General features: G+C 39.8%; 2 protein-coding genes and 1 long non-coding RNA gene across 3 annotated transcripts in view; 1 reads left to right on the forward strand and 2 right to left on the reverse strand.

Moving 5' to 3' along the window:
* rnpepl1 (arginyl aminopeptidase like 1) lies at positions 1 to 15,906 on the reverse strand. The gene is made up of 11 exons (XM_067420452.1): positions 14,376 to 15,906; positions 12,079 to 12,219; positions 11,799 to 11,950; positions 11,122 to 11,238; positions 10,795 to 11,030; positions 10,484 to 10,597; positions 10,094 to 10,206; positions 9,898 to 10,006; positions 9,456 to 9,680; positions 9,214 to 9,356; positions 1 to 3,013 (listed from the first exon to the last, which is right to left on the reverse strand). The coding sequence occupies exons 1-11, from the start codon at positions 14,835 to 14,837 to the stop codon at positions 2,747 to 2,749; spliced, it is 2,079 nt and encodes a 692-aa protein (XP_067276553.1). The 5' UTR covers positions 14,838 to 15,906; the 3' UTR covers positions 1 to 2,746.
* Positions 10,028 to 19,808, forward strand: LOC137043916 (uncharacterized). The gene is made up of 3 exons (XR_010898576.1): positions 10,028 to 10,141; positions 12,382 to 12,463; positions 16,189 to 19,808. It is a non-coding gene; the product is annotated as an uncharacterized lncRNA (long non-coding RNA).
* Positions 19,039 to 21,002, reverse strand: part of abcc5 (ATP-binding cassette, sub-family C (CFTR/MRP), member 5) — a 43,722-nt gene continuing 41,758 nt past the window's right edge. The window contains exon 29 of the mRNA XM_067420451.1: positions 19,039 to 20,310. Coding sequence (XP_067276552.1) covers positions 20,209 to 20,310 — 102 coding nt within the window. The 3' untranslated portion in view covers positions 19,039 to 20,208. The remainder of the gene's footprint in view (positions 20,311 to 21,002) is intronic.

Genomic DNA, 21,002 nt, shown 5'->3' on the forward strand with positions numbered 1-21,002 from the left:
AAAGGTAAGCAATTGTTTTTATTGCATGATTGAAACGCGTTTAAACATGTTCTGATACTGAGATTAAAGTTGCGTTTGACTATTTGGCCCGGTTTCACAGACAGGGTTTAGATTAAACCAGGATTAGGCCTTTAGAAAAAAATTAAGAAAAAATAGTCTACTGTTGTGCATCTTGAGATATATTGCAAGTTACTTTAGTTAAAGCTGCAGTCCGTAACTTTTTGCACTCTAGTGGTTAATAAACAGAACTGCATGCATCTTGCGGAAGAACATTGCAGCCGGAGCTACTTTTCTATTTATGTCTATGGCGGATCACGCAGGGGCTGTGCTCCTCCGCAGCGGTACCAGTCTGGCCTGAAATAGTCCCAATAATATAAATACTTATTGTAAGTGTACCATAATGATTCAGGGTAAGACAAAAACACGGTTTGGAAAGTGGATTCATGTTGTACATTCTCATTATATCATTTTTGTAAATCTTGAACACAAAAAAAGTTACAGACAGCAGCTTTAAAATAGCTCAAACATGCATTTTATTATGCAAAAATTATAGTAAATTTGCCAGAGGCACACTTTAACCCCTGGTTTCACAGAGAAGGCTTAAAGAGTTAGTTCACCCAAAAATGAAATTTATGTCATTAATGACTCACCCTAATGTCGCTCCACACCCGTCAGACCTCCGTTTATTGTCGGAACACAGTTTAAGATATTTTATATTTAGTCAGAGAGCGTATCTAAATGTATGCACTCTATACTGTTCATGTCCAGAAAGGGAATAAAAACATCATCAGAGTAGTCCATATGAGACGTCAGTTAGTTCATTAGAATCTCTTGAAGCATCAAAAATACATTTTGGTCCAAAAATAACAAAAACTACGACTTTATTCAGCATTGCCTTCTCTTCCGAGTTCGTTTTCAAACCTCAAATAAAGATTTAAACGGTCATACTTTTTGCATAGTCGCCAGATATAATTCCATATTTACCACACATGGGAGACAGGATCAGTAACTCATTGGTTGCATCTGAAATCACATACTTCCCTACTATATAGTAGGCGAAAAACAGTGTGCCAAAAAAAAAGTCCAAATTCAGTACTCATAAAATAGAAGGCAGAAAGCACGGATGACCGTCTTCCAGTGAGATTCGTAAGCATGCATATGATGGACACTTTACTATCCCATGAGGCCATGGGAGGGGATTTGTGAATGGCAGTAAAGCAACACAACTAGCACTGATATATCACATGGTAATGACAATGTGGCAAATGTAGCATGTCCAGATACATTTATACTATATATAACTGTTTTAGCAGTCGTGAAGTAATTATTCAAAATAAGCACGTACTCAAGAGAGTATGCGATTCCAGACGCAGCCATTTACTCAGTAAGGTAGACAGTGTTAGATGAGGGTGGAAAACAAACACTTTTATTATTGGCTTTGCAGTTTAAGCCTTCAATTAACAAAAGCTTTGATTCTATAAGTTAGAGAAACTATTTCACTTGCTGATAAGTGTCTGTCATATAACCTCTTATGCAAGACAGTGAAATCCAAGGTAGGATCCTCAGACACGACAAACTAAGTGCTCTCTGATGTCTTTTATTACATGTAAAAGTGAACCTGACTTCCACGGTGCTTGATTAAGGCCACTGATGATCAGCTTGAACCCATCCGCCTGTAACGCTCACAAATTATAATCTGATGCGTTCTCTTCAAATGTTACTTCTTTAAGGGAAATTTGCATATTATAAAATAAAAAGGAAACATTTTCTTCCACACACAAAAAAAATGCATCTGGATTCACCACAGCACCTTAATTCCGGAAATAACATCTAAACACATGTTGCAAGTAGGACAGTGGTCACCAATGTCACCCTAGTATGGCTCAAATAACAAATACAGGCTTTTCACTTGGACAGGAGTGTTGAAAACACCCACAGTGTTGAAAGGTTTGAAAGGCACTAACATGGCTCCATGTCTTCTGTCTTGATATACCTGAGACTCAATGCTGATTGGTTAGCACCAGGAAAGAGAAGCTTGAGAAAGACAGATTCCTGTTACTGAACATTAAACAAGAAGAAAATAATCCACTTAATCAAAGAAAGGCTGAGAGCGTGTGGAATTTTCATTAGGGTGGGGTCTTCATTAGGCCATGATTGGATTTCAGACTGTATGTGTTTTCACACTGTATGTGTATCACACCAGTTCTCAAACACTATCCAGGAAGGGGATTCGCCAGGGATTGGTCCTCCACAGAACACATCTGTGCAGCTAGCAAGCAGAAAGTCTCTGAAATCTTGTCAAATCTTCTAATTGACTCCTCAGTTGTATCAGAGGACAGATGCAAACAAAACATATGGGGTGATGTGCATAGGCCAAACGGACATATGCAAAACACCCACAAAAATTAACAGAGACACATCCACACACACTCAGAAAGGTAATGGCTAACAGATGGAAACCAGTAACCTTGATACTGACATAGCCATATGTGCACGCACACACACACACACAGCATAATAACCATCGCAAACATCCGTCCTCTATCTTTGTTCCATAGTCCTGAGCAGCTTTAGGTTTAGCTTATGAAATTCCGTGTCTGCCTTTTTAAATAGACATCCCAGTGTTAGTGAGAGTGTACACTCATCAGCGCTGCCCTCCCACAATGCATTGCTATGGCCCGCTCTCAGCCAAGGAGATCAAGCCCTGTCCTGTTCCTGCCCTTCTGCTTCTCCACAGAAGTTGATCTCACGCAGACACATTGACGTCTCGCAGGGCGATGGTCCCGTTGGCAGGGGGGTCTGTGGGTGAGGAAGGGGCAGAGGGTGGCGTTGCGAGTAGAGATGGGGCTGTGCTGCTGTTGAGGGCGCTGCTTTGGAACAGTATCTGCTGAAGTGTCCTTCGTAGGTTAGGGTGCAAACGGGCCTGAGTTTGATAAAATACCTCAACGGCAAAACACTTCATCACTCCTCCGCACAGATCCTCATAAAGAGGCACTGTGTACATCCTTGAGGTCTAGACAGAAAAATGAAGAGGAAAGTTAATAGACAGCCCAGTGCTAAAACAGACAAGATAAAACATTTTCTACAAATACAGTGCCCCACTCCTGATTTAAGGCATTTACTACTCACACGTTAAGGGGGTTTTCACACAGAAAATGTTTCTATTCCACTGCGTTACTTTTCCCATTGTGTTTTTTAATGTAAAGATGATAGTCTAGCATATTTTGCAGAATCTTGAGCATGACATGTTATTATAAATATGCAGTGCTCAAGTTAATTATGCCTTTTTACAAGATGTAAAATAAGTCCCCAGAGTGAAGTTTCAGCTCAAAAACCCACAGATAACTTTTCATGTACATTTATTTTGAGGGGGCAATTTTTGTGCCCTTTACATGCAAATGAGCTGTTGCTTCTAGCCCCGAAGAGGGCGGAGCTTCAAGAGCTTGTGCTAACAGGGGATGCACGATGTTATCTGCACGGCATCGGAATCGGCCGATAAACGCCTAAAAATATAAAAATGGGCATCGGCCGATATGAAAAAATTATGTCGATTTGCCTTGCGGATATGATAACGTGTTGATATGCACCTGCAATAACTCACGCGTGCGTGCAAGGAGTGCTATACCGATAAGATCATGTCAGCACTGCAGTCCTTCTTAAAAACTAACAACTACATTGCATGTAAAGTGATTTATATTGTCTGTTTTTAAATATTGCCTTGAATTTCTGAATACGCATTTAGAAGGATGTGACCGTCAGCAGCAGATTTGCCATGTTTTCACAACAAAACTAGCCCAAAACCAGCCCAAAATGAGCTCCAAAACGAGCCCAATCACGTCTCTCCACTCTAGTGCGTGCAGCAGCCTCCACAGCAGCAGAAGCCTCCTCCAGGTCCCAGTGCCTGCCCGTTAGAAGGCTAAGTATTTATACATGTAGATGGGGCGCGTTGTTACAGTAATACAATGAAAAGTAGAATACACAAATAAACTGAAGTTACTTCTTGTTCTGAATAAACAAATCAGTAATGATGTCATAAATCACAAGCATGACACTTGTACATTAAATACTTTTATATAGAGTGTATTAATCTGTAATAAAATTTTAGGAAATAGATGATGACAAATAATCCAAGGAGCTCTACAATAATTGTAGAATTGAAAGACGGCATTAACGGATGACATGCCACGCCCACTTCATGTGCACAAACGTTAAATCCAAAAATGCTATATTTAGGTTACAGCTGCATCTGGGGTGAAATTATTTTAATATACTAAAATATATATATATATATATATATATATATATATATATATATATATATATATATATATATATATATATATATATATATATATATATATATATATATATATATATATTAGGCTTGGGCGGTATCCAAATTTTGATACCGTCAAACCTCCTCCCTATTTTACCTCGGTATACGGTATTACCGTGAATAATTAAAACATTATGATGTAAGGCTCAGACAGTGTCAACAAACTGTTGGCTTATATATATATATATATATATATATATATATATATATATATATATATATATATATATATATATATATATATATATATATATATATATATATATATAGGCCTATATTTTTATTTTATTTTTTACATTTGAGCCCCTGCCCCTGAGAAACTCTCTGCACGTTTTATGCTTACCGTTATGAGACAATTGTCAGACAATTGACATTTTTTTTTGTGAGTCCCATGTCCACTTGATTTTTGTGGAGTTCATGCTTATTGCTTACATTGCCAGCTGTGTGACAAAAGGCTTCGGCAATATTACAACATAGTCCGAGGGTGCGCTCGGTTTTTCAACCACGCAGCAGTGAGTGGATGGTGGTTTCGGATATGCGCCCTTAGGTTCAAGGTATTTCCATCTCTCGCGGTCATCTTTTTGTTGCACAATTTGCAAATTGCCTCGTCTGTATTTACCGTCAAAACCCAAAATACTTCCAAACTGCAGAAGTTGTGTTCTTTTTCGAGACCAAATAACTCAGTGCCCGACTCGCCGTCTTTTCCCCCCTCTCTCTCTCTCTCTCTCTCTCTCTCTCTCTCTCTCTCTCTCTCTCTCTCTCTCTCTCTCTCTCTCTCTCTCTCTCTCTCTCTCTCTCTCTCATCCATGCTGTCACAACAACGCATACACATATTTAGGCATTTAATAAATAAATAGTATTTAATATGTAAATAGTTTAATTAGTTCAACTTATTAAATATTTAATAATTAATTGTTGATCAGCAATATGTAAGTTGATCTGTTTTTTTTTTGACGGTTTGACGGTATTGAAACTGATACCGTTGCTATTTTTAGATCCCGCGGTATACCATTTTACCGTATTACCGCCCAAGCCTAATATATATATATATATATATATATATATATATATATATATATATATATCTTAATATATAAAAAATATATATAAGAACTTTATTAACATTTATTTATCTTCAACAAGAATCTTTTTAATAAGGAGCCCTCAGAAATCTGAAAACAGGATGAAAATTTGTTTTGCTCAAAATGGTGTGGTTTCCAAACAAAGGGGAAAAAAACATATATCGGCATTGACCAAAATGAGCTGAAAAATATCGGCATATCGTCAAAAATCCAATATCGTGCATCCCTAGTTAGCAGCTCCGATTACCTCACACAGACACACTGAAACTGTCAGAAACTGTTCAGCCTTTAATGTTCAGTGATGGAGAGACTCACGAAGAAGTGACCACATATTGAGTGAAATGAGAAGGACGTTTCTGAATGGTTATTGATGAATTTATGTAGCTGATGTGGAGTACTCCCAAATGTGCTCTACTACAACAACTCTTTCACTTCTCTAAAGCAGCCCAATATGGCCTCACCCCCTTTGTTGCGTGTTCCCAGGGGCTTGGTTTATGTAAATTTTATGGTTTGTGATGTCACCACCCCATGAAGAAGCTTGTTGTAGTCCCTACCAGCTGTTTGTTGTAGTCCTTAAAGGGCTTTGCAGTGAACTTTGAGCATCATAACTTTGCAGATTTTGTTTATAAACAGTAACATTTCACACTAACTAAAGTAAAAAAAACTTTTTCTTCTTTCTACTAATCTGTCTCTTGCATTTTTAACTCTGTCCCCGCCAGTGTTTTTTTAAAAAAAGTTACCAGCCACCACCAGGGCTTTTGAACATTTTCACCAAAATTTAATAGCCCACAGTATATTTTGTTTGATAAATATCTGAACATGCAATATAGCAAAAGAAAGAGCTGACCCTCTTCTTTAAAAAAAAAACTAAAAAAAAAAAAATTATTCTAGCTTCTTGCATTCTTTTATTATCAACAATTGAATATGGGTAAGTTTAATAAAAAAAGCTACATTTTGAACACATTTTTGTGAAAGATTCAAAGTGATGATCAAACACAGATGGAGGAGATCGAATCCATCAACACCTCTAATGCTTCATAAGCCTGTAGCTCGTACTGGGTCCACATTTCATTCACTAACATTAAGCAGTTTCGATTTATATGCTGTTTAATGATGATGATCATGTTATTTTTCATTGGCATATGATTACATACGATCGCTTGTTTTACTCCATCTTACTTGTGTTTTTTTAAGGAGATTAAGTACTCATTTAGATCAGATGATGCATAATAGCGTCTAACAGTGAAAACACGGAAACCTGGAAATTTACGTTTTTGGCCTGGAAGTGTTTTTTCACAAATAACGGAAAATTCTGTGTTTGGCGGGGAAAGAGTTAAGAGCTAAAACGCGCTCTGTGTGAACAGGCCCTAGTTTTCACGTGACGTTACACGATTATAGGAACGCCCTCCTAAAGGGCAAAACAAGGCTTTCCTCCCCTCCCCTCCCGGCAGTCATTTTTACCAGGTTTGTAAGTTCTAATTTAGTAAGACAGTATATCAGCTATTGAACTATGGCTTTAAAGGGATAGTTCATCCAAAAATGGAAATTCTGTCATCAATGTCTCACCCCTCATGTCATTCAAAAAACATTAAGACCTTCGTTCATCTTTAGAACACAAATTAAGATATTTTTGAAGAAATCCGAGACTATAGACAGCAACGTTGTTACCACTTTTAAGACCGAGAAAGGAAGTAAAAGAAATGGTTAAAACAGTCCATGTGACTACAGAGGTGCAACCTTAAATGTTATGAAGCGATGAGAATACTTTTTGTGTGCAAAAAAAATCACATTTATTCCATAATTTCTTCTCTTCCATGTCAGTCTCCAACAATGTTCACAAAGCAAACGGTGTAGCTTTTTTTTTCGGGTTCTAAGTCAGAATGCTGGCTCAGTCCTGGCCACTGATTGGTCAGCTCCTGCATCAGCATCACACATACGTCGTTGTGCTCACGTGAACAGCGTCGACCAATACTGAACCGGCGTTCTGATGTAGAACCTGGAAGCACTACACTGTGAACAATGTAGGAGACTGACATGGAAGAGAAGAAATTGTTTAATAAAGTCCTTTTTTGGGGGTGGGTGGGTGTTCTCGTACCTTCATAACATTAAGGTTGAACCACTGGAGTCACAAGGAATATTTTAACAATATTTACAACCTATCTGGTCCTTGAAAGTGGTAAATAACTTTGCAGTCTATCATGAATCAGAAAGCTCTTGGATTACATCAACAATATCATTCATTTGTGTTCTGAAGATGAACAAAGCAGAGGATGGACACCCGACCCGAGCCCAACGGGTTCCGACGGTACCCGAAGGGTCGGGCCGGGTTCGGACAGATATTTAGAAATGACGTTCGGGTTCGGGTCAGGCTCGGTCAGCGCGATAAGGCATTGAACCTTTTAAATTTAAAACTGCTTATTATGCAAGTAGCCAATGGGCCTGTTTAACTTGATGCAATGGTTTGTTTTTGTGATTAAAATAAATGTAAAATATTACCCTAACATCCGTCTTCCTGCATGCATAAATTTGTTTATGTCGCCGTGACAACAACGCGCAACACGTGCGTGCATATTGCCCGCGGCGTCCTTGTCATTCCAGTGAACGCAACTTCAGCGCTGCTGGCAGCAGGACAGCCTTGAAGCCGTCCACAGTTGATGCAATCCTTTATCTGCATAAAACCTCGATTAGCCTAAACTTTGATGGATAGATTATGTAAATAGATGTTGCAGTTTAGGAACCACACAGTTTGAGAAAATTGGTAAGATGACTTTCATTTCAATAAGCATTTCGGTTGTGTTACGTTAATGTTTTGTTCTGTTAGCTTGGGCCATTTTTAGCAGACCGTTGTTCATTTAATTTTTAGTTGGCTATTTGATTGGGCTCTGTGTAACGTTTGATGCCCCATGCGTGTGCTGATGCACTCGTCTGTAAACATTTCAGAATGCCTTCCTATAGTTGCTTAATAAAAGCAGGCTTTCCTCACAAACAAACGTACGTGTCATTAGTATATGAGAAGAAAAGAACAAAAGAGATTTTAACTGTCGGGCTCGGGTCGGGCATAAATATTTTAATGCCTGTCGGGCTCGGGTCGGGTTCGGTTACTGCTCTGACGGACGCGGGCCGGGCTCGGACAGAAAAATGCGGCCCGATCCGCACTTTAGAACAAAGGTCTTATCGGTTTGGAACAACATGAGGGTAAGCAATTAATGGAAATTTTTATTTTTTGTTTTGAACTAATCCTTTAAACAGCTCATCCAATCAGAATGTAGTGTTCTGTTTTATATCTCCACTTTGGAGGTTTATTTTATACATTTCAAATGGATTGTTTGCCAGGTATGGAAGATCATGGTAACTGTAGGATTCAAGGGGAATTCAGTAACTTTTTACAATCTCTGAAGTTGAACTGTAACCATGCTTGACACAATATGCTTTAGAAAACAGTAATCAATATAGCATGCTTTTTATAAAGCAAACGAGGAAACCAGTCAAACTGGTTGTGATCTCACAGCTCTGAAAAGACATGACGTCATAAAGCAGTCAATAGTCAAAGACTAGCTGAGAGTGGTTATTAAACACTGGAATGTGGAAGCCCTTTGAGGAGAAATCGAGAGTACCAGTCTGTAACTTTATGGCATTTGTGCCCTCTAAACACATGCAAAACCAAGATACGTACTTGCTTTATCTCAGCTCACTATCATCAGGCCACACAAAAGAAACTTAAAATCAATATGAACATGCTATCTGATAATGTATTATCAGTTACAGTGCAAGAGCTACTACATTCACAAAACTCACATGTTTATTCAAGAAGCTACGGACTCGAGGCAGATCAGGATAAAAGCTGTTCCGCACTACAATCTGCAGCCACCGAATCTGGACTTCAGCGTTCATACCGTCCAACAACGCAGAGTAGCAGCTTGACAAAAGACTCATCACCTCTGAAAAGCCAATCGCAATTCACATTACAAGAGAAGTGTCTAACATCCAAGTGCATACTAAAATCAATGGCTACAAATTGCAGGATGGTTTCATAATACCTTGAGGCAGAGGTGAGCGGTCTAGAAGTCGGTCCAGAAAGAGGACGGTCTGAAAGGTGCTCCACGAGGAGAGGTCAAATGTAGCAATCACTAGGGGGTCGGGAGCGTCTGTACCCCAGAGATCACACAGGTGCTGAACAGGGCCAGTTAGAGCTCTACCCGCCGAGAGATCCGGTTCACATAACGGAGGACCACAACCATTTAGCCATCGCTCAAATTCCAGTCCTGAGCAAGAAGGGAAGCAGAGGGGAAGAAGTGTCACATTTCTGTTTATTTAGCCTCCGTCTCTCGTGCTACTAATGTTTCTTTGACCCCTCACTGTGTGTTATGACTGGCTCAACGGGGAAATTCCTAACTGAGGACAAACGGAGCGCAGTGAGATAAGTAACTATAAATGTCTCTGCGTGTTAATCATAATCTCTTGACAGTTGTTGCAACTCACCCTCTCGTTGAGCAACGCAGCTCTCCTTCAGCTCAGGGAAGAATCCAAGGAAGAAGTCCAACAGATCCTGAGCGATTACGCTGGTGAATCTGAACTTCTCAATGTAGGCCTACACAGAGCATAGTGGAAGGATTCAGAACATTCATGCGTGTATGTGGACTATGCCAATTATCTGAATCTTTGACATGTTTCTTACCCTAAGAAAGCTATCAAATCTCTTGATGTCGCCACACAGCTGTGAGAGGTAAGAAACAAAGCAGAAGCCTTTCTCATAGGTGAACAGATTCATTAAACTGCTGGGGTTTACACCTTTGGAGAAAGAGTAAAAGGAAAATGGATAACTTGGTACATTGACCCAAGAATCATGGGTCTGACACTTCACAAGTACATTATAAATACTTGGGCACGTTTTCCAGACTGGCTGAACTTTGCAAATGAGGATTTTCCTTGCTTCTGTCTTTTTGAAATCTGAGTAACAAGGAATTTTAGATGCTATTTCAGGCATGTGGAAGAAGCACCATATGCCTTTCATATGTCCTCAAACAAGAGCTGGTTTATATTATTATAAATTAAAAAAAAGTGGTACCTGGCTCAAATTTGGCCTGCAGCTTACTGACGGGATTGTTGTCTCCGAGAAGACGCATCTGTCTGTGAAGAGCATCTAGACGAAACACCGTCTCAAGACAAGTGAAGCCTTCTCCTAAATAAATGAATTAAGAAGATAAATGTAAGGATATGGATAAGCCTATTTGTGAATCACTGCACACTGAGGTTTAGCATTTGCTGTGGCATAACACTGGCATCTTTGTGGAATGTATACATAAATATTTGCAAGAGGCCCACATGGTGATGCATCTCTATATTCGAACTGTGGAATATGTGTGAGGATGTGTATACCATAGGCCTCTGTGGTAATGCGCCTCTGAGCATAAGTGGCCAGACCCTCACTGAGCCACATCTCTTCCCAGGTAGCATTGGTGACTGCATTGCCAAACCAGCCGTGAGCAATCTCATGGATGACGTCAATCAGCAGAAATTCCTGACTCTCCAGTATGGAGGAAATTATGAAGGTGAGACAAGGATTCTCCATGGCAACGATGGGGAACGAAGGAGGAAGGAACACTATGTCGTACCTGTTAAGAATGAGACGGGTTAATGCCTCAACATGACAAGAGGCTTGATGCAACAAGGCGAACAAGACTGATATGACTGAAAAGAACTGACCTTCCCCATACATAAGGGCCAAAGAGCCCCTCGGCCACATTAAGCCAGCGCTCCACACTTCCACCCAGTTTACTGACTGCACACGTCAAGATGCAGGGCTCAGCCCACACACGACTCCTAAAAGCAAAGATATTGTGACCAAGGTATAGCACTGAATAATGAAAGCAATGCATGTTACATGGACTTGCATGACCCCGAGATGCTTGGCATACAAACCAGCTGAAAATCATGCATAGACCAGCATTTAGAAACTGGTTATCCCGAATAGTACTGGTTTGGTTCTAATCTAATCGGATGAGCCAGCATAGCCATGCAGTTCGCAAGAAAAACTGAGCTGGTAAAGCTGGCCAACCAGCATGGTTTTTCTGAGAACCTGTTTTTCTGTTTTCCCGCATAGTGAACAAGGTAGCTCTTTTATGCTGATAAAGCTAGTCAGCTGATGCGGTCTTGCCACCATTAACTTCAATTAAGCAGCCCGTTTGAGACAAACCAGCACAAAACCCTCTCCAAAACAACATGCAACAAACTGGTGGTGGTTCAGGTGAGACCTGACATGAGTGTAAAGCGCTTTGGGTGTACAGTACTACATATGAAAGGGCTATATAAATGCCTCATTCATTCATTCATTTATCTAGCTATATTGTTATTTTCAGCAGGGATACTCCATTCGTAATTACCTGGGCCCAATGTCTGCATGCTGTAGGTCTCCTGCCACCAGGGCAACCAAGTAGGCTGGGACAGGGTACTCCATGGAAAACTGGAAAACCCTGTCCTGTTTAGAGTATGCACTTCTCGAAGCACTCATCAACACTGTGACACCCTCTGGTACCTGTAATGCAAACACATACATCCACATCCGTCTATACAATACACATGATCTAAAAACAAAAAAGTTGAACACTGAAGGCCAACAAAGATATGTATGTCGATGAATGTAAGCAGGGTAGATAGACTCACCCTGACAGTGGCAGAGTAGGTGCTTTTGACGGCCGGCGTGTCAAAACAAGGAAAAAACGAGCGGTTGCAGACCGAGTGACCCTGAGTGAAGACCAATGGACGGGTTTGTCCGCATGTCAACTCTGCATCCAGCCACCAAATCTGATGTAGGGACCAGGGAACAATGAGATGAGAGAGTACCTTTGACAAATGTTTTCTGAGAGAAGAGCATTGAATGTGATTCAATAGTAAAGTTGAAGTTTCATGGTTTGTAGATATCCAACTAAGCACAATAATTTCATTTATTTCATTATATTGTTGCAGTGCTACAGATGAAGCAGTTATAAATCCAAAACTGAAGTTCTTGATGAAGTTGCAGAAGCAAAAGACAACTACCCATGTACAGGTGAGCAGCTAATATCCCATGCTTTTGTGTGTGTATTACACCAATAAAATGTAATCAAGGCTCAGCAATAAGAATATCCCGATAGCCAGTGTAAGAAAGCTTAAAGAATTGTCACTTGCGCTATAGAGTGGTGTAGGGATGACGTATTTTTGTAGGCCAACCAAGAATTAGCATCACCCTGGTTCCCTCGACAAAAACACAATTTACCAAAGTCTTTTGGATTATTGCAGGTTATATTATATATTGTGGAATTAAAATGAAAATATTTTGATCTTGCGTTCGCTGCAAACCTTATTTCTAGCGTTTAATCACAAACCCATTGACTTCAGGAGGACAATGGAACCGAAGGTGCTAAAAAAAAAACTTGGCCTACAAAATTAGAATTATTGCATCCTAAACCGTAGTATGTTGGAATGAGCATTCTAAAGAGACCTGGGTGGTGTACTGGGTTAGAATCTGAAGTGCAGATCTGTGCACACTCTAACGGCTAATATTGCCCACAACCCATTGCACATTGGATGACAATTCTATTACAACTATAAACATGAATTTTAAAAAAGTTTAAAAGCTATAAACATGGTGGATGTGCAAGTCGGAAGGTTAAGTAGAGGGTTTTAGATAAAGAGGTGATTAATCATCAGTATTTTACTTGGCAAAAATATAACGTTATTCACTTATTTAATCTGCAACCGAATTGTGAACTTTTGTAATGATATGCTTGGTCTTTAACTTTTAAATGCATCATTATGCAAATTGAAAACACGAGAAGAGTTCTCCACATGAAAGACCCTCGACTGGCAGATCAACGTGCAACTGAATTTCTCTCTGAAACGGTAGGAAATTAAATGAAATTGAACATGGAGGATTTTAACTGTAACAAGATGATTGACAGGTCAGTTTAAACAGTAACAGGATGCATCTTACAGAGTCAGAGCTGTTCATTAAAGACACAATGACAAAGTAGTAGCCTATGTCCTAAGGCTTGCCTACTCTGCAAAAAGTATTTTTTCCTTCACAAAAAAAACAGTACATACTTTTAGGGAATAATATAAGGTGAATTGGGATGCAGCAAATGTTATCCAGCTGGCTATTATAGGTTATGTTTGATCAAAATTGTAATAATAGCTTTTTTTTGACAGCATCAGTGAAAATTATGTTTTGATTTACTGGATTGAAAAGTACTTTTCCCAAAAACATGGTTGTCATGCTTACACATTATGTTAAAAGCTGTATGTTCTTCTTATTGCAAATTAAGAACTGTGTTGTTGTTTTTCTTTTCTTTTTTTAAGTTAAGAAAAGTAAATAAAATGTTAAATGTTATTTCTGGCACATATAAAACTTCTATAATAAAAGGCATAAGACATCGGACAGTGATACAACTGGAGAGAGAGAGAAAAAAACAACAAAATGAACCCCTGGGCAATTAGATGTACAGGTTACAGAAGAAATAATAATAAATAGTTTTGGTTTCGTGACCGACACATGCATATCTACCCATCTTTCATTCTACACGGAACATTAATAGGCTACAGCCCACCTTCCAGTAATTCCCTCGTGCAGTCATAACCAGGACCTGATAACTCTAGTTATCTACTTAAGGGGACATGTCACTACACCGAGGTCATTCTTATCAGTACAGCTCCAGAAGAGTCACTGTTGTCTATGCTTACGTGCATCTAATAAATAAATAGGGTGATTTCACGAGCATGTTACAATCCTACAAACCCCATTTAATCGGGCAAAGCGAAGGGGTGAATGCGAACGTGGCAGAAGAGGTGATTATCAACGTTAAGGTTCCACTGCAGGGGTATTTTTAGTGGGTATTGGCTTTGTGTACAATAGTCCTGTGCAACAAAGTTATTATTAGCGTGTATCAGTGGCAGGTCGTCAGCTGTCACCGTGTTGACCTTACCGCAGGGCCGTCTGTGGTAGTGTAGCGGATGGTGACACGGAAAGCCCGGTGCGGCCGGATCACCGCGGCCGGGAGGCTGATGTGCAGAGAGGATCCGTAATCGGTGAACGGTTCTACCCGGTAGGTGAGGGACAAAAACACGTCAGGAGCACCGGACGCGCCTGGCACCTTACAGTCCACGGAATGAATTAATAACGAAGGGTGCGTGTCCAGAATGAGGGATTGGACGCCGGGCTGGACGGGCGTGAGCTCCAGAACCTGCCATCCCGTCATCCTCTTAACGGCGAAGTTCAAGTGGAGGTCCAGATGGAAATGTCGGAGTTTAAAGCTGTGGAAGTTGGACGCTGACGCGACGTCCACCAGGCGACAGTGTGTCAGACTCCGGCCGCCCTCGCAGGACTTACCGGGCACGGTCAGCACTTTGCGACAGCAACACAGCGTCGGCCGCTGTAGCTCGGCCATCGTAAAGTTTGGCGAATAAATCCGCGATAACGTGACGACAGCGTGAAACTTTAAAAGCGGCGACCGCGCACTGATCTCGGCGGAAGATAGATGAACAAGCGATCGAGTTTGTTACATTGTTGCTGGAGTTAAAGGGGCGGTCGACACTGCGCCGAGGAGGAAACCGAATGCAAGAAACGACCGTAAAACGGACAGGAAGACAGTAAAAGGCATTAAAACAAAACGCAAGTCTACGTAAAATCCATTAGCGCCGTAGACACGACTGAGTTCAGTCCTCCGACCTCCATCTAAAGCAGAATATAGCCTATGTGTGAATGTCCCGCGGTCGATCCGGTCCCGAGAGCCCACGGAGAGATCGGTGAAACTACCGGTAGAGGAAGAGACGCATAGTGAAGCCCTGATGAGCACAAATGATCTGAGACTGAGTTAAGTGACTCCCTTAGAAAACAGGAAGTAAAAACAGGGGAGGAAATCACTTCGAGACGGGAAAGTTTTCAAGCTGCAGGGGGGCGCTGCGGAGCTCCTGATGAACCGCAAAAACACTGTCCAGTGGACAAATGGCACACACAAAAACCCAACATCAACAACAACACAAGACTGTTCTCGGTGTACAATGTAGCGTTTATAAGTAGCCTGCTATTGGTAGTCTAACGATAACTATAGGCCTACATTATAAAAGCGCTATATAAATAAATGCAGTCCATTATGAGTGGTGGTGCTGCATAGGGTTAAACCTGGCTGACTAGCAATACACAAATATTAAAATTGTAGCTAATACTGGTGAAACAAAAAATATTTTAATGTTATGGCCAGTAATTGATAAATGGCTGACATTAAAATTATTTAAAAAAATAAAAACAGTTATTCACAGATATCTTTGCTAAAAACAGTTATTAAAAGCGCAAATTCCAAGTGAGCATCCCTAAGCCCTACGCTCACTATGAAGGGCAGGGCCTTTGAAGTGGGCACTTTGAAGGGAGCAGAGCACTTGTTTGTTACAATGAAACTGTTAGGAAAACACTTGCTGAAGGAGCAATGAAAGACCATGTCATTTCTCTTAATATGATACAATGAGAAGTTTTTTAAATATGCTTTGTGTGTGTGTGTGTGTGTGTGTGTGTGTGTGTGTGTGTGTGTGTGTGTGTGTGTGTGTGTGTGTGTTCCTGATCTGCTCTCAGCTTTGTAAGTTAAGAATGAAACAAAGCATTAAACACATATTACCTGTGAAACTTTTTTCAAACTTAATATGAAATGCATGATGAAAATGTGTGTAATATATATCACAACAAAACAAAATTTGTATTATATTCTATTTATATATTAAACCCACCCACTCTCCCACCATTTCTAGATTTAAAAGGAATCGTGAGGACTTGTCACCCTAGGTCACATGACCATAAGCTATTAAAGGACTTCTTTGAAGTGACCATCACATGTTCCCTTCACTAAAGGACCATCACTTTAGTTTGGAACGGTCCTACAGATGGGTGCCCATGGTGCAAAACCGCTGTTTGGGATTGGCCCTAACCTGCTTCAGCTTGTGATTTTCAACTGATCCCGAAGAGCTTGAGTAACTGCTTCAGGTGTGTTTGATTAGGGTTGCTGGACAGTGAGCCTCCAGGAGTATGGCTGAAGACCTATGTATTAGTGTTTTTGAAGACTCATCTAAAGCTCCCTATTAGATAAGGTATATCATCTAATTGTAAAAATAAGAAAAATGACCATGCACAAATACCCAATATCAACAGCCTATAAATTACAAAAATCTCTGTCATTCAAAATGGTACCAATACATTGTGCCATTTACAGCTGGTTCTGTAAATTGCATAGAGATAGCACTGAATAAGATTTTATGTTTTCAGTGTTGGTTTTACTAGATCTCAGTGCTGCTGACCACAATATACCCATTAACAGACTGGAAAGGTGGGTTGAACTCTCTCGAGATGATGCTTAGACGGGACATATATAAGGCAGGGTAACTTTGTGAATAATTCTGAATCTAACTGGGCTGGGTTGAAGCAAAGTTGCACAAGTTTAAATCCTTTTACCTGCTCACAAGCACTACTGTGCAGTTTGTATATGCTCCCACCGGGCTATATAATTCAGAACAACAATATTGCTTATCGCTGATGTGCATATGACACCCAGATCTACCACCAAGTGACTTCCGTCCCATAGACTCCCTGCGCTGTGCCAGTTCATACATTTACAGCTGTTTGTGCCGAGTTGAATAAAGGGAAACAGAGGTCATTGTATGTGGCGATAAAAATAAAATATCAAAGATGAAGCCTTGACTTGACTTCCTAAAAGTGAAGTCAGGAGTCTTGATGTCATTCGGGAATATTATAGTTTCAGAAGCCATATAAAAGCAATGACTAAATCAGCCTACAACCAGTGTTGGGATAATGCAATACAAGTTACATAATCAGATTACTTTTTTCAAATAACTTGTAAAGTAATGCATCTACAACAACATCTCTGAGTTACTTGTTCAAATAAGTAACGCACAAGTCAGTGTTTTCCCATTTATTGACTGACAGCTCTTCGGTCCCCTTGTTGAGAGAAGCTGTAAGTGCAGAGATGGTGTGTGAACATGATGATTATTGCAGTTCTAGATGAAACGTGAGCCTGCATTTACTCATCTCACTTGCACAAAAAACAGATTCAGCATTCTTCACAATGAATAAAAACAGTGTGATGATGAATAACACCAATATACTTTATGCCTTTAATCTCACTTTATTAACCGATGTCAGTCCAGAATGGCAGCACAGCTGAAAGGTTAGTTTGAGCTGTGCCATCTACTGTACAGGCATATATTTGCATTTCCTTCAGCCTGGGCTTTTTTGTTTTGCTGTTGAAGGGCCTGTACGTTTGTCTAACATAGACCTTTTGTATTATTATTACGAAACAAGCAAGCCCAGCCCAGGTGAGATGCATAACTTCTCATTAAAAAGAAATATTATAATATACAATATTCCTTTAACTTTCCCCTACACTGCCTACAACCATCTAAAACCAGCATGAATCAGATCCTTTTTGCCCAAAGACATAGGCCTTATTTACACTTGGCAAGATGTGGTTTGGTTGATCGGATCGCAGGAGACGCATACCTGTTTACACCGGGGAGCCAGTACCATGAAGCCGGTTTAGCTGGCTAGCCAGATATGTTTAAGCTTAGTTTGTGCCAACCCTGGGTTTTAGGTACTTTTAAAGTGGTTTGGTAAATGTGTGGGCTTTTTCATCTTTCAATCCCATAGACAATATAAGCTTGCAGAGTTTACACACTTGTTAGAAATCAGGAATTGTGAGAGGGCATTGTGCTTGGTATGTTTTTGGTCTTTTGTTTGAGACCAAACTTTTACAATTATTTTTCATGTAAATCACTTTGAATTACCGTTGTGTATGACATGTACTGTATATCTTACCTAGATACCCAGACTATATTATTCATAAAAAAAGACCTTGAGGACATTTAAAGATTATTTCACCTGAAATGAAAAATGCTGTCATCTGTTTCCCATCGTACATACAGTTTTTGTATGAAGTAGTTATCTAGCTTGCAAGTGTCTATGTTGCCCTTTTCAATAAAATGAAAGTGAAAAAATGCCTGTGTTTATTAAGTTCCACTGACAGAAAGTATCATACAAGTAGTTCATACATCACTGAGTGTTTCTTTGTGCTTTAAGTGACTTGAGGGTGATTATACAATTTATTACTGGATGAACTATTCCTTATTATTTTGCTTAAGGAACAATAGTGATAGTTAATGAGTCACATTATGTAGGTTGTCTGAAACCATCCCAGGTAGTTCTTAGGATAAGTGTCTGCTAAATTAATTACCAAATATAAACTTAGTTCATGTACCGTACTTTCTCCTAGGGTACAAGCACGTCATACAGTCAACAAAAAGAATGGGCTCATTCAACTTTCTTTGGGTCTTTGTCACCCTCAGAAATGGCAATGTTCTTTCTCTTGGAAAAATGTGTTGGAGATAATCATGGCATTAATAAATAGCAGAATAACAGGTTGTTTTGGAGTAAAAATGAGTGAAGCTATGGGAAAGCACATGGATTATTATTTGGCTGCCATCTATAGTGACTAAAATGACCTTTTATAGTTTTAGGCATATCTCTCCAGCATCACATTTTTATTAAGAGATAATCCTCTCTCAGTAATCCAGAAACAGACACAGAAAGGGTAAACCTAAAATAAATTTATTGAGACAGCGGAGAGCGTACGCTCCCCTGCTCTCTTTCCACCCTTTTCACAAGGCAATTAAGAAATCATGCTAAGGCTATGGAAAGAAATGGAAACGACACTGACATTTTCTCAGGGTCTGATGAGGGAACGAGGGTCTACAAAATCAGATTCCCCATCATACAGACCGCAGATGACCTTCACAACCTGATGGTCCATTCAGCATGATCTCTTTGCACCAATGCTGTGATAGACAACATAACACACACAAAAACAAAAGGCCCGTTCAGACGACGCTCGACGAGCATCTCTTTTGGGACAAAATCCAAACAAAGTCAGAGACCTCCTGCCTCTTACCGAGGCGAACTCTTCTGCTGATACAAAGTGCAAAAACAAGCCAAAATTAAAAATGCTCCAATACGTAAAAGAGCAAAAAATACCACATAAGAGGAAAAATAAAAGGAACAGGCAAAAATGTTAACAGTGTAAATAGGCTAAAAATATACAAAGGCCTCTTAGCTAAATAAGACTGAATCCTTGGTGTGCTGAGCAAGGATACAGTGAATAAGCAGCACTGTGTCTCTGAAAAGAGTCCCACCAACTCAGTGCTCGTACAGCATCCTGTGGACAACGTCACCTGTGCCAAAGTTTAGGGTTCAAGTCACAAGACAACATTTACACATGAAGTACTGAAGACAGTCAAGTTGTCAAAAATATTAAACTGTAATGAAAGATGATACATCTGTATGTATATATATATATATATATATATATTACATAATGCACAAAGACCTGCAGAATCAATACAAAAGGACTCTGCAACCACCTTGTAAATGTATATATATATACTCATATAAACAGAGACATGTCCTCTGTGAAACATACCAGTTTGCATGAATTAAACTACATGAAAACTGATTTCCCCTCTCCATTATGTAAATATCATTACAATATCAGTGTTTCTTGACCTAACCATTTAAACTGACAAGTAGTACATCTTAACAGGCATGCCCCTAATGACAGCCCATGAGTTTCATGGAAATACAATAATCTCCCTCCCCAGTTCCCTATAGGTTTGCAGGAGGGAGTAACTTGAAGCAGCAATGACTGGAATATTAATGGAGAATGTTCCCTTCAGTCCTCAGGAGTGAAACCTTGGCTCGGATATCCTTTAGCCTCTTACAGAGATTTTGTTCTCCACCGCTGCCAGCATTGCACAGAAGCGAGAGTTTTCATTCGCCAAGAGCTTGGACGGCTCGTCAAATTCCACCACCTGGGTCAAAAAAAAGGGGGAGACTGTGAGTCAGTTTAACAGAGGAACCACAGAAAGAGGATTCTTTCAACAAATACGTTTGAAGGAACCATGGAGCAATGGATTTCCTCCCACTAGGGCTGGGCGATACATCGAAGATTAGAAATAATGTTGGGAAATATTCCATAGTCATATCCTATCGTCAGGCTGTGAGGAGGAGGGTGCAATAGTTTAATTATTTGATCATTAAAGGGATCATTCACTCGAATTAAAGTTGTCACTAATTCCTCACCCTCATGTCGACCCAAACCCATAAGACCTTCATTCATCTTCAGAGCACAAATGATGATATTTTTGATGAAATCTGAGAGATTTCTGTCCCTCCATAGACAGCTATGCAACTACCACTTTGGCGCTTCAAAAAGTTCATCAAGAGATCATAAAACGAATCCATGTGAATTAAGCGGTTTAGTCCACTTTTTTTTTTTTTAAAGAGATTTGATCGCTTTATATGATGAAAGGGATTGAATTAAGAATTTTATTCACATAAACATTCATCAATGCACACACCAGTTTTGGCAAATGGAAGATCAAGCATGTTCACTTGACATGCAAGAACCAAGGAGGTTCATTCTCATGTTACCTTCAAGTAAATATGATTTTTTTTTTCAAATGCAAAAATAATCACTATACCTTGATGCAAAGTTTGGAAA

Source organism: Pseudorasbora parva, chromosome 16 (assembly GCF_024679245.1).
Source record: "Pseudorasbora parva isolate DD20220531a chromosome 16, ASM2467924v1, whole genome shotgun sequence".
In the NCBI taxonomy this organism is placed as follows: Eukaryota; Metazoa; Chordata; class Actinopteri; order Cypriniformes; family Gobionidae; genus Pseudorasbora; species Pseudorasbora parva.

What these genes read in the sequence shown, in the direction of transcription:
- rnpepl1 (XM_067420452.1), bottom strand. Translation starts at nt 14,837, where the DNA reads ATGGCCGAGCTACAGCGGCCGACGCTGTGTTGCTGTCGCAAAGTGCTG. An exon ending in CTACCACAGACGGCCCTGCG is followed by an intron (nt 12,220 to 14,375) that starts GTAAGGTCAACA and finishes TCCCTACATCAG; the next exon opens with ATTTGGTGGCTGGATGCAGA. An exon ending in CCGCTCACCTCTGCCTCAAG is followed by an intron (nt 9,357 to 9,455) that starts GTATTATGAAAC and finishes TTGGCTTTTCAG; the next exon opens with AGGTGATGAGTCTTTTGTCA.